The sequence below is a fragment of the Talpa occidentalis genome, unplaced genomic scaffold (genome assembly GCF_014898055.3).
Source record: "Talpa occidentalis isolate TD23 unplaced genomic scaffold, MPIMG_talOcc4v2.1 talOcc4.5, whole genome shotgun sequence".
NCBI lineage: Eukaryota > Metazoa > Chordata > Mammalia > Eulipotyphla > Talpidae > Talpa > Talpa occidentalis.
The window spans coordinates 97824625-97837446 of record NW_023604861.1 but is presented as its reverse complement, the minus strand read 5'-3'; the positions used below and the strand labels follow the sequence as shown (position 1 = coordinate 97837446).

The 12822-nt window shown below is 47.4% G+C and overlaps 1 protein-coding gene across 1 annotated transcript in view; it reads left to right on the top strand.

Moving 5' to 3' along the window:
- The window catches only part of ACOXL (acyl-CoA oxidase like), a 301583-nt gene that overhangs the window by 243870 nt on the left and 44891 nt on the right, over positions 1-12822 (top strand). The window contains exon 17 of the mRNA XM_037527835.1: positions 9410-9480. Coding sequence (XP_037383732.1) covers positions 9410-9480 — 71 coding nt within the window. The remainder of the gene's footprint in view (positions 1-9409; positions 9481-12822) is intronic.

Genomic DNA, 12822 nt, shown 5'->3' with positions numbered 1-12822 from the left:
AAGAAAAATCAGCTCCCCTTCTACTTTTTTTTTAATGATTTTTGGGGGCTGTTTTGTTTCCCATTATGTGACTGAAAATTTCTCTTGTAGCACGTACTACAGTAATCTGCACTGCAGCTCCCCCCGATTTGACATCTTCGGGCACCTGAATAGTTTCAAAATAAGGTCAGATCAGTATGCACGTTAACAGGTGAAAGTTAACGTGAAAAGGGGCACTTTGTACTAAGTAATTCTATATTATGAGTTTTCTGCTAGGCATATGATAAAAATAAAACCCTTCTAAGTTGTGAATAAAAAAATAGAAGCGTAGGAACCCTTGCATGATAGAAATTCTAGGTGTGACTTTATTCTACATTAAAAAAAATCCCATATTCCATAAAGTTAAACATGTTTGTGATAAACATAAACTTAAATTTAGGTCTTAAAGGACAACATGTTCTAATCTCACAAAACCTTTGCAAATAACCTTTGAGTTCCCATGAGCCACCCACACAAAACCCAAAATGAACTACAGAAAAAAACATAGAAAAAGCAACTGACTGTTGACAACCCGATTTTCTTTCAGCTCTTTGACTTTTTTGTCTTTAATAATCTGCATGTTTCAAATGTGAACATTTTCTTTAAAGGTGTCTCCTGGCATGTTCACACTTCATTGTGTTTTAAAAACAAAATTAAATGTGTAAATCATGAAAATTATGGCATTTTTGGAGGAGCACCCTATAATACACATGCTTTTTAGATACCCAGAGTGTCAAAATGAAACACTACGATGATGTGTTCTTTCTTCAGTGCATCTGTTTATCTTTTATGAAATCTTGAGTTTGATAAATCACCAGAGATAAAAACATCATTTTTAACCTATCAAAGATCCCAAATGTCAGGAGGAAAAATAGTGCAGTGTCTCCTCTTCATGAATTTCCCTCTCTCTTTGCTTCTGAGTTATGGGATTTTATTTGCAGAGAAAACACAACGCTCTAGTAACTTGAACATGATGGCTTTTACTTAGAAACATGAGAACTAAAAAGAAAAAAAGGAGCATTCAATCCTCTGAGACTTAATCATTAAACACCTTTTAATATCTGCTTAAAGAGGCATAGGCTGTTAGATGGGGAAATGATTACAAGCTAGTTAAAAGCAAGGTTTTCATCAGAATTTCACCTTCTTTTACTGACTTAGGATATTGGCTACTCAGGGAAATTTTACTTAACATTGGTGTAAGTAGAGATTGATGAAGCTATCTGTTATGACTCTCCCTCCCCTAAAAATCACGAAAAAGAAACCTCTATTAGCAGTCTAGGAAACAAAGCAATTGCCATAGATTTGTGTAATCATAGGTAAAATATTCTGTATCTAAGGTTACAGAAAAACGGACTTGTAGGCCAGATGGATCTAACCTTTTACTGTGAACTTGAGGATAGAAGTACATGAACCAAAACAGTAAGTTAGTCAAGAAAACATAGCATGGCAGGAAACGTTATCGTTGATATGTAACTTAATTTTTGATGCAGTGAATATTAGAGTTCCTTATCTTGTGCTAGTTTGCAATTCTTTAATCCTGAGCACTTTGGGACAAGTTAAATTTACAGAAACCCATTCCAGGCTGTGGGCATGTGGTTAAGTTTTTCTGGTAATTGCTGAAAAAAACTGTTTTCAACAACTGGTGAAGGAGACATTCAGGTTCCGGCCTAAGCACCAGAGGCGCCTGCCGCCCCCACCACATAAGGGCTGCCAGCAGTCCATCTCCATTTGCGATGCTCTTGCTTCTTGTGAGGAACATGCACGTTGCACTGGTCTTCAGGCACAGATCAAGGCATTCCTCAGCCCATGGAACTGACGTGTAGGGTATCTGGGGGAGCTCAGGCTTGCTCCACCTCCCAAACTCTGATTACCCCATGAAGAGCAAGCATTTAAAATCTGGGCCTGCCTCTTCTGAATTCAGCACCTATTAAGCTGTCCTTTAGAAACAGTACTGATTGGAACACTCATTCTTCCCACCTTTGTTCACCCATCCTCATCCAATAAACTTGGTTGAAGCCCTACTGTATGCCAGGAACTGTGATCAGAGCTGGAGATAAAAGATCCAGAATGGCCCTTCAGGGCCTCCCTGATGGCCTAGGGGTTAAGTCTCAGCACTATCACCCCTATAGCCTGAGTTCAATCCCTGGCCAGGGAGCTAACACACATGGTGCAGCAGACCTTTCCTGTCTCCCTCGCTTCTCCCCTTAGCAGTATATTTCAGGAGATCCTCCTGTTCTGCTCCCCACTATGTCTCTGATGAATCTTCTCACCCATGTACCTCTGGCCTACACCCCAGTTCTTCTATGCAAAAAAAAAAAAGAAAAAAAAGCCCTGATATATGCACATATATGTTTCACTGCAGCACTATTTACAATAGCCAAGTTACGGAAACAAGGTACAGCCACAGAGTGGATTAGCAAGATGGTATATACACAATGGAAGGCTACTCAGATATAGAAAAGATGAAATCCTGCCATTTTCAGCAACATGGATGCAACTGGAGGGGATTATGCAAAGTGAAGTGTCAAAAGGAGAAAGATAAATAGTGGGTGGTGTCACTCACATGTGGAATATAAAGAAACAAGAAAAGAGACAAAATGAACCAAAATGAAACCAAAAACAAACCCTAGCAATCTGACTGCAGAACTGAGGCCACTAGAAGGGAAGTGTGGAGGGCAAAGGAAGGAGGGGGCCCAATGGACAATGTTGGAGGATTATTGGTGATTTAGAGGTAGGTGTAGTGTGGGAACATCCATCCGAAGGTTTGGACTTACACCCCTAAATCATATACGGATTGCAAATTACCTCAGTAAGAAAATGATACATTAAAAAGTATGACCCCTGCTCTCAAGGAGCTTTTGTTAGTGCTGGGATGAAAATTCCCACAGGGCCTCCCTGGTGGTGCAGGCAGTTGAGCGCAGTGCCGTGAAACTGTCCACAACCTCTGCAGTGCGGGTTTGATACTGGATGGCCGGCAAGATACACATATGACACAGCAGACCTCTCCTGTCTCACCTGCTGCTCCCCTCAGCAGTGTATTTCAGTCAGTCTGCCTGTTTTGCTCCCTGTTCTGTCTCTGGTGAATCCTCTCACCCTCTCTTGCATCTGGCCTATACCCTGGTTCTTGTATAAATAAATAAATCTTTAAAAAAAAATTCCCCTAGACTGTAGGCTCTGGGAGAATGTGCGAGAGATTGACTTTGGACCTGGTGTGTGGGGTTTACGTGGCTTAAGTCCTAGGCAGGCCAGTCAGCATTAGAGACCTTGCCTTTTGAAGGATGGGCAGGATTTACTTATAAAGGCAGAAAGAGCATTATCAGCAGAAGGAAGAGCAACATGGGAGGCATCAAATGCTTGATTTTGGAAAATGCTTGTGGTTTATTAAGCTGAGGTACAGACCAAACAGGGGACATGACAGCCCGGGTTCCATAGGTACCTGGAAACATTCATGCGCACTGGGGGTCTGGGAGGGAAGCGTGACCAGGTTGGGGCTTTAGAAAGATTTCTCCAGCTGTGATGTGGAGGTGAGCTGGGGCCGGGGGAAGCTGGGTGAGCCTGTCCAGGAGGGAGGGATAAGGATCCAAACTGAGAGGTGATGGCAGCAGAACTGGGGTTCTGGAGATGTGCTGGTGAAGGAATTCACGGGACGTTGAGTGAGAGTGATTGGATGTAAAGGCGAGGTAGGAAGTACAGAGGGGAGAGGGAAGAGCTAGCTTTGGGCACCCAGGTAGGCCCGAGCAGACAGAATCAAATTCAGCTTGGACATGTGGAGTGTGGGAGGCCTGGGGCATATAAGTGAGAGCCTGTGAGGGGAATAACAGAGAGGCCTGAGGGACGTAGAGATACCCCATTCCTGAGCATTGCGTTAAACTGAGAGGTGAATCTCTCAAAATGGAAAATTGGTGTGGGCACTATATCCAGGCAATTGCTCACAGCTGTTCTGTTATCCTCCAGATTTAAGATTTAAGCATCCATAGCTCTTTTCCAAAATTGCTTGGTTCTTGTTCTCTCAATGAGTCGGTAGTAGGGGGGTGGCAGTGACCTCCAGATGAATATCACTCCAGGCAGATGAGAGGGGCTGTGCATGGGTGGGGCAGTCTGCCGGAAAGGCTCTCTGCTGGGACAGAGTGGCCATAGTGGCCTCCACTAAGTCTGAGCAGACCCCATAAGCAGCCCTGGCCAGGGCGAGCTCAGTGCTATTTCCAATGAATGCGAAAGTGCCTCATCCCTCTGAAGGAAGACCTTGGGCTCCAGAGAGGAGCGTCCAGACAAGCTGCACTGTCACCTCTTCCTGTGTGAAGAGATGTTTACCCCAGGCTGAGAGGACTTTCCCCAGGAAATGAAATGTGATGAGTGTGCTCCCTCTTGTGACTTTGTGTTGGAGCCAAAGACCACAGATAGCTCTCCTTCATGGCCAGCCTCACAGGAAGGAACCTCAGGAAGAAAATCAGATGGGCGTGTGACATTGCACGCCTGGAGAGAGGAAAGCCACTTTCCTCCTGAGACCCAGACACTGCAGAGAGCATCTGCCCCCTCACTCAGGCCTCCCCCGCCCCCATGGGAACTGCACACTTGTAGAACTTGGCAGCTACTTGTCCACACCTCACTCCTATGGCTCAGACTAGGATCGAGACTTCCAGGATATCAACGAGACCCCCATTACTGTTGCCACCCCAGAGGCTGGCCAGACTGGCATCTTACCTGCCTGGGGAAGGAAGCAGTGTCTCTGTGGGTCCAGACTTCCCTGTCTGTGCAGGGTTCTTACAGATTTCAAAGGAGCAGGGGAAAAATACTTATTAGTTTATTTGCTTGCAAAGTTTTCATTATTGTAAATCTTTGGGCTGGGATGACACATGACACTTCAGTGTACTAGAGGGGATGAGAGGTGTGATGTCCAGGTGAATCCCTGAGAGGTATGGGGAACTTGGACATGGCAAGACTACAAGGCCACTTCCAAGACTTGAAGTGTGAACATGATCCCTGTGTTAGAGATGTGGCAGTGCATTCTGGGAGGACATCACAGGTGAAAGGGCAAAGTGAAGGACTTGTTCAGGCTTTGGTTCTGCCAGAAGGAAGGTGTTTGGGGGAGAGGCCAGGAAAAACCATCAATTGAACCAGACTAGCAAAGTGGGCAGGGAGGGTGAAGGGACGAGCTGAACACTGCATTGTAGGAGCCTGCCTTTGCTGGGCGAACAGCAGGAAGCCAGTGAAGGAACTGAGCTGGAGCGTGATCCTTGCCTTGAGGGTACTTGGAAAGAAATGTTTCTGGCTCCAGGGGACATGATGCGTTAGAGAGAGAGATCCAGGGTGGGGATGGTGGAGGGTGGAGACTAAAGCAGGCGAGTGTGGCAGCAAGTGAGTGGACAAAGATCCACAAGGGGGGCGGGGTGCAGTGGGGTCGAAAGGAGGGTTTGCATAAGAGGAACAGTGGTCCCCATTCCCTTCCCAGGGAGGGTTGTGCTCCTAGTACTCAGGCAGAGAAGGTGCTGAGACTCAGTTATAGAGAAGCAGAGCTTGTCTGCCTGGACAAGAGGTACCTCTGAGCTCCTGCTGTGCTCCCAGATGTGGGGTGAGGCAAGGAGGAGGGGACTTTCTGAAATAGACTGGACTATGTGAACCAGCAAACTCTACAGCAGGAGTGGCTACCACTTGGGAGAGGGGACAGTGACTGGTCCTTACTCTGGCATAGAAGGTCCCTGAAGGTCAGCTCCATATGCTCCATCAGCACATCTCAGTGAGCAGGTGGCTCCAACTGCTAATAGCCAAGAAGTTAAAAACTCCTCTATGTTGATTCTGAAAAGAAAACTAAAGTCCCTCTGTAAAGATGAAGCCCTTTTGTTTCCCTCTCTCTTTCAATCTTTGCCTGTTATGTTGTAAAGAAGAGGTGGGTGGGGGACTTTAGAAGCCTAGAGTGACAGACAGGTCTGCAAGGCGTGCTGAGTAGCCCTGTTGCACTGGAGAGAGGTGACTGGAGAATAGCTGCCACAGAATAAACCTTGGGCTCCCAGGGAGAGGCCCACTAAGTCTGAGCCAGAGATACAGACCCACAGTCCCAGGTCCCAGAAGAGCCTCAGCCAGGGAGGGCCCTGCTCCCTAAGAACAGAGGTGGGACTTCAGGAAGCTCCCGTATGGGAACAGGTGTCAGCTTCCCTGTTTCTGCTGCCCCTCAGAGGAGGATGGCTTTCTCATCTTTGTTGAGGGCATGTGAGGGGAAAGCCTCTTTCTCCAGTCAGACCCCAGCCGGGGTGGCCTTCTTTTCAGGGATGGAGGGACTGGCTTGGAATTGACTTGTGTAAGCCCATATTTTTGTTTCAGGTCTCCATTTTGTAGTGTGAGTCTGCCTTTCCATGTGTGGGACCACAGAAAAAGTGCAAGATGAGCTTACAGAGTGAAGAAAATGTGCTCTGTCCTCCTGCCTTGGCAAATGTAGCTTCATGCATCCAGAAGACTGAATTTAGAATTCTCAGGTTCCTGGAAGCTTTGTGAAGTCTGCAGCGTTGGGAGAAGCTTTTCCCCCGCTCCCCTAGACCCACCTGTATTCTTACTTCCAGCTCCATCCACACTGTGTGCATTCTGTCCTCCAACCTCGACACGCAAGGTCTGTCTATGCCGCTGCAAGTGTCAGCTCATGGATGCCCCGCTGGCCTAGGGGTGCACACACCAGTTGGAAAACACACCCTGGGAAGAGGTTCCCAGAGTTTCCCTGGAGTAGTGGGGTACAGGTCCCATGGCCCCACAGGGAAGGCGGCTGTCAGAGGGAATGCCAGGCAGTGTTCTCTAAAGTTTGACATCTGGGCCAGGGCTCCTATACCCAACCTATCATGGAGATTGAGAGAGAAGCTGAAAGAACATTCTAAGATAGTATTTCTGAGCAATAAAGCCTGCTAAGTTATAGGTCAAAGTCAGTGGTGCCACCTAATTTAGCAATAGCTTTCCAATCTTACCAGCCATTTCTCAGAGAAAAGTAAGTGTGATGGTAGTGTTCATTTGGCTTGTTTTATTCACTCCCTCTCCTTATTTGCATCAACACATCATAATGAAATCTATTCCAGGTACAACCATTATCTTGAGCTGTTGATTTCTTCTGTGTTGCAAATTCTTGTCTATCAGGAAAGCTGGAGGGGGGGAGGCTGTTGTACATAATTGATAGACTTCCCATTCAGTACCTATTCCGAAGGGGTGATGTATGTATTTCATGCTGTCCTGTAATTTTTTTCTCCCAAGTCACCATTTTTTTTCCTTCAATTGGGTCATTTTTTTCACCTCCCTCCCCAACCTCAAAGCTACTTGTTATCTAAAAATCTGTTGTTCTCCCTGCAATTGTCAGGTTGATCTTTTAGTCACCCAAGGGAAAAAGGTTGAACCAAGGAGAGCTAGATTATGCTTGGGCAGATAGCCCCCCTGGCGTAAATGGCACTGGGTGCTCAGCAGTGCACGCAGAATCCAGAACATGGTTTCATCCCATGTGGCAGGGAGCCGGTGCCCCTAGCTCCGTGTGTGCTATCGGTGCTGTTTTGCCTGAGACCTTCTCCTTGGGCAGCAGCCCCTTGAATCAGCAACAAAGGTAGAAGAAAGTAGATACCACAAATGCTTTCATTTTGAGTTTTTTTCTATTTAAAGTCAAGGAGGGGGGAGGGAGAGGGTAGTGAAATGTCAGCCTCGCAGATGATGCGTCTCACCAGGAGTTGTCGGTGAATCAGGTCTCCCTGAAACGTGGCTTTGCAGACCTGGTGGAAAGGGGCTGCCCGACTGTCTGCCCCCTCCCTGCCCTCAGGGATTTCAAGGGAATCAGGGTGGGTGAGGTGAGAGAAAAGCCCTCGTTGGCCTTAAAGCAGATGTCACAAGGCAGCTAAAGTGGAGAGCAGCCTGCGTTAGGGCCTGCACTTGTCAAGGTGGCTTTTGTTGTTTGGGAAGAGGGGATAGTCTCTCCCGGTGAAACTCTGGCGTCCAGCACCACAACACTGGGTCATCTGGTCTGTGACTCGGCCTGTTGAACATGGTGGGGGTAGAACCAAGTTTGGGCTGAGACGCAGGCTTCCTTCTGGAGCCAACCATCTCTCTCCTGACCATGTCTAAAACCAAAGAATGACATAAAGAGAAAAACCCAATTTGTAATGTGTCACACTAAGACATCAAGGGGGAAGAAGCCAGAGTGACAGGGACGAGATGGTGAAGGTTCCTCAAGGGCGTGAGGGTGGAGAGCACACATGGCCTCGGGCTCTTCGGTGGCTCATTGGTGCACAGCCACCTGCTCCGTCCTCACACTAACTCCAGGAACAGGTCCACACACGTGACCCCTGAGGAAAGCGAGGCATGGGAGAGTATGTGACTTGTCCAGGGACAGGCTCATAGTGGCAGAGGGTAGTTTCAAGCCAGGCCCGGCTGCCTCTAAGCTCATATTGGTGATGGCTCTGCCGACTGAGCTCAAAGGAGGGCAGACTTGGAGCAAAGGGAAGAAGACAGGAGGGGGTTGATGGTTGAGTCATTGGAGGGTGAGGAGCCATTGGAGGGGTTGGGGGACTCCAGGGAAGTGGAGGAGAAACATGGGGGGCTGGAAGCATGTGGGGAAGTGCTTGTGGGAGAGGAGGACCAGGCCTCAGGGTTGGGGAGTGAATTAGAAGGGCTCTGTAGGAATCAAAGTGGCAACTGTACTGTGGGGAAAGTGCCTGTGGGAGAATGTGCAGCAGGTTGACCTGGTGCCGTGAGTACCTGTCCCACAGATGGCAGGCCTGTGGGTTTTGCTGTGCTTGAGGCAAGAGGTGTCACACCACTGTTCCTTTTGGTATTTGGTTTCTCCCCTCTGATGTTGTCCCCATAGTTTCCCTGTCACTACATATTTTTTACAAACCATCTTGGGTTTCTCTGCATGATTCTTTTGGAGAAAGATAGTTGGGGAAACATGACTTGAAATATTTGGGGGAGTTTGTGGGATTTGCTTGAGTTAACACTGGTAGTCATATGATTCATACCAAGAGAAGACTTAAAGTTGTGGGGACCTTGATGAAGGTTGAGTAAAAAGTTGTGCGCTGACAAACTTATAAAAGGCAAATAATCTTGTGGAAAGAGGTCACAGGAAATAGGGAGACAGTGTTGTCTTTAGGGTGCAGGTTGGGCTAGTTGGCGGCTGAGCCCAGGACCACCTGGAGGTTTAGACGGAGCTTGACTGATGATAATGTCTCTGTCTTCTGATGCCATCGTCCCTGCCTCAGTGGCAGAGAACTCACCATGTGCACACCCGGCCCCACCTGGCGACAGGGGAAGCTCTGTTGGATCATAGAGGAAAGCCTGCCAGCTTTTGCCTGCATCTGCTGCAGCCATGGTGTTCTCCTCCACATCAGAGGTGCTGGGGGCTGAGGGAGGCCACTTACCTTCTCCTTTTCTTCCCTTGCAGTGACCCTAGAGCAGTTCTCCCTGGCAGTGAGGAGCTGTCCTGACCCAGAGGACCAGGCCTTGTTAATGAAGGTAGGTTCGCAGATAAGGTACTGATTTCCTTAAAGGCTTGCAGCATTTTTATTGCCCCAAGGAGAGCTTCATTTTTACAAGCAGGAGTAAATTTATCATCTCTGAATTTTGTGCTCCTCGGGGATAAACTTGTCATCGGTGGGTAGGAGGGTTGCTGGTTAATGAGCACAACCGCGTCCGTGGAGTGCAGCAAAGTGACAGGAGAGTGGGTGTCAACTACTGGCGGGGAATCTATTTAATTCTCCTGAGGCCTCGGTGGGTTCTATTTAGGCTTATCTGACACAGTCTTGATTCTTTTAGCAGATTTATGAGGGTTGGCCAAATTCCATGACTCCCACCGTACTTTTTAATTAAGACCAAGGATTCCATACGTTCTGTGTCTGCCACATCCTCACTTGCGTCACCACGGGGAATGCTACACAAATGGGACTTTCTGTGTTAACCAGGGACTGGGTGTCTTATGTCATAGATTCCTTGTCCTTGAGTGGAAGACAAACTCTTTTTCTTGGTAACAATTGTTTTATTTCCTTCCCACTGACAAAGGAGCTGAAGTGTGGTATAGCTTACATTTAGGATTGAGCCGAAAGTGTGGGAAAATCAGGCCAGCAGCCTGCAGGAATTACTTTGTCTTTGAAGACAGAAAGCAGTCGCTCCCAGTGACTGACAAAGGCACACATGTGCCTCCCCACCGATGGCTGAGACTCATGTTGTAACCTAGAAACTGTCTGAGACTGACCTTGACACATATGCATTTCCATGATGTCATTTCAGCTCTGTACCATCAGGAAACTGTACCAGGAATTGCATTTCTCTACCTAAACACCATGCCAGGTGTCCTCTGATTTTAGAAATGGGTGGGAAAAAAATAGGGTGTCACTGTAAGGGATTTTCAGCTCATTTGCCTAAGATGTGATATTTTTGGTCTGTCTTTTTTTAAAAAACTTTCAATAATGTTCATTTTATAATAATGAAGTGCTGATCCCCAATGTTGGGTTTGTCTGGGAGACCTGGCCTGCCAGGGTCATGGGGACATTACAATAACTTCTGATTGTGTGGAGTCAGGCACGTAAGCTTTGCTTGCCATTTGGAGGTTCTCCACATTTAGCTGTTGGTTCTCCACTTTGAGGTCAGTTCCCCAAGGACCCTTCTTCTATACACAGGTTGGATTTCTGTGGCCTTGAAGCAGCAATAGAGCCCCAGATTCTTACCCCTTTACCTCCAGCCACAGTATTCAAGATGATGGGCCTAGGGCCTTTGGCCAGCATTTTGTCCCACCAACTGCTGCTCCTGGCTTCTTTCTTGTTCTTCCTTGTTTCCCATCTTCCTTCTTCACTGTGTTGCTGTGTGCTGGGCACACTCCTGTGTGCTGCATGGTACTGGGGAGCCCGCCGGAAGTCAGTGGGCATCTCAGAGGCTGTGTGGGGCAGAGTGCACAGGGCACTGGGCCCAGCTTCAGGAGAGCAGATCTCCGGTCCTGTGCCCTGGGAGTGGGATCTCAGCAGCTCTGAGTTTCTTTAGGTCTGTTGAGAGAAGGTGGAAGAGATGCCCCCCAAGCCACCTTCTCCCAGTATTTTTCAACTTCTTAGGATCCCAGCTGCCCTGGGCTGACTTCTCTGCAACATTCGGTTAGAGACTAACAATTTGGGGTGGGAGAGAGGTGAAAGAGGCCAAGACATCCCGGAATGTACACGGTCTCCAGCCGCTTGCAGCTTTTTTTCTTCCCCATTGGTTTCTTCAGACTGACTGTGGCAAACCAAAAACGATGTCTGTGGGTGTTTTCTCAATATTTGCAGATATTTGAACAGGCATCATCAAAGAAGTTTCACTGAACAAAAAAATGCTCAGTTCATATATACTGAAACCATTTTATGATTTTTTTCAGGAGATTGAGGTTTTTAATGTGACATATCGGAGAGCACCTTGTGGGTGTGGCAGTAGTGGGTAGGATTTTTGTAGCTTGTGGGAGAACTTGCTCAGGGTGACAGCAGATTGGCCTACAATTGAGTATATGTTTACCAAGGGGAGGTGTTTACTTTTCAGATTATCTGGAACAAACTTAAATATTTAACACCACCACACTGGGTATAAAGGTGTTGGAGGCAAAACAACAAAACAAAAAACCAAAAAACCAAACTAAGAAAAAGCCAGATCTGGACCAAACATGGTATTTTATAAAAGGATATTTCAGATGCATACTGCTGCATCCCTACCATGTCAGAAATCATTGGGACCTGTAAGCAAATATTTTGTTCTGACCTGTGAAGGTGCTCTTTATGAGACTACAGAGAAGATGCAAGAGATGAATATGCAGCTAAGTCAAGGTCAGGTGCAGGTCTACCTGAGAGCAGATACCCCAGGAAAAACAGAACCAGTGCTTGAGAGTTTGGAAATGGCAGAGGCAGAATGTTCCACCTGATAACCAGAAGGAGCCGAGGAGAGGGGAAAGGAAGTGACTCTTTACCACCACGAAGCCAGTTGGCAGGCTGTGGTACTGGAACCAGAAAGCCAGGGCTGCTGGACCTTCAGACTCGATTTCTTCCTAGGACCTCTACCCAGATGAGCAGGTTCACAGAGAAATCCAGCCCCTCACTCCCCCAGGGCAATGTGGGAGGTAAGACTACAGGGGAAGCCCAGACTGTCTGCTGTGGCTGGCTTGTGGAGTCACTCACACTGCCTGTTTGTCACACCCTGTTGGCTAAGAGGACCACAAGACAGGAGAGAGCAGGTTTCTGTGACTCAGTTTCCTACCCACTGAATAGAGGTCAAGGCTGTCATTGACATGATTTCCCGAATACTGCAACCCGGTTAAGGGAAGAGGTGCTCAGGGATAAGATGCTTGCCTTTCAGTGAGATTTCACTACTCTTCTATCATTAGAAAGATTTAGTGTCTATCAAGTATTTATACGATCCCATTCACATTTCATCTCCACACTTAACTGCTTCTTCACTTGTTTGTTCTGCTGGCCATTTAATGGTGCCTCTTGCTCACTATTCTGTGTCCACTCACCACTCTGCTGTGACTCCAGGACACATTTAAGAGTGCTAGGCAGCTCTGAATTTCACCCATCTCTGTCCTCCCTCCTCAGCCTTAGAGCCGTAAGGCCATTGAAGACACTCCCCGGTCCTAGGCTGCCTCTGTTCCTCTCCTGCAGCATCTTCCAGCGTCATCCCTATCCTTCTGTCCCAAAATAGAGCCCCTGGGCTTCATCCCTCAGATGCAAGTCCTATCCCTGAAAACCAGGACCCAAGTGTGGCCATGGGCAGGTCACTTTGATCTCTATTAGCCTAGTGACCTTTTCTGAAAAGGAGAAGGTGAATTTGATTACTCCAAGATGGTTCCAT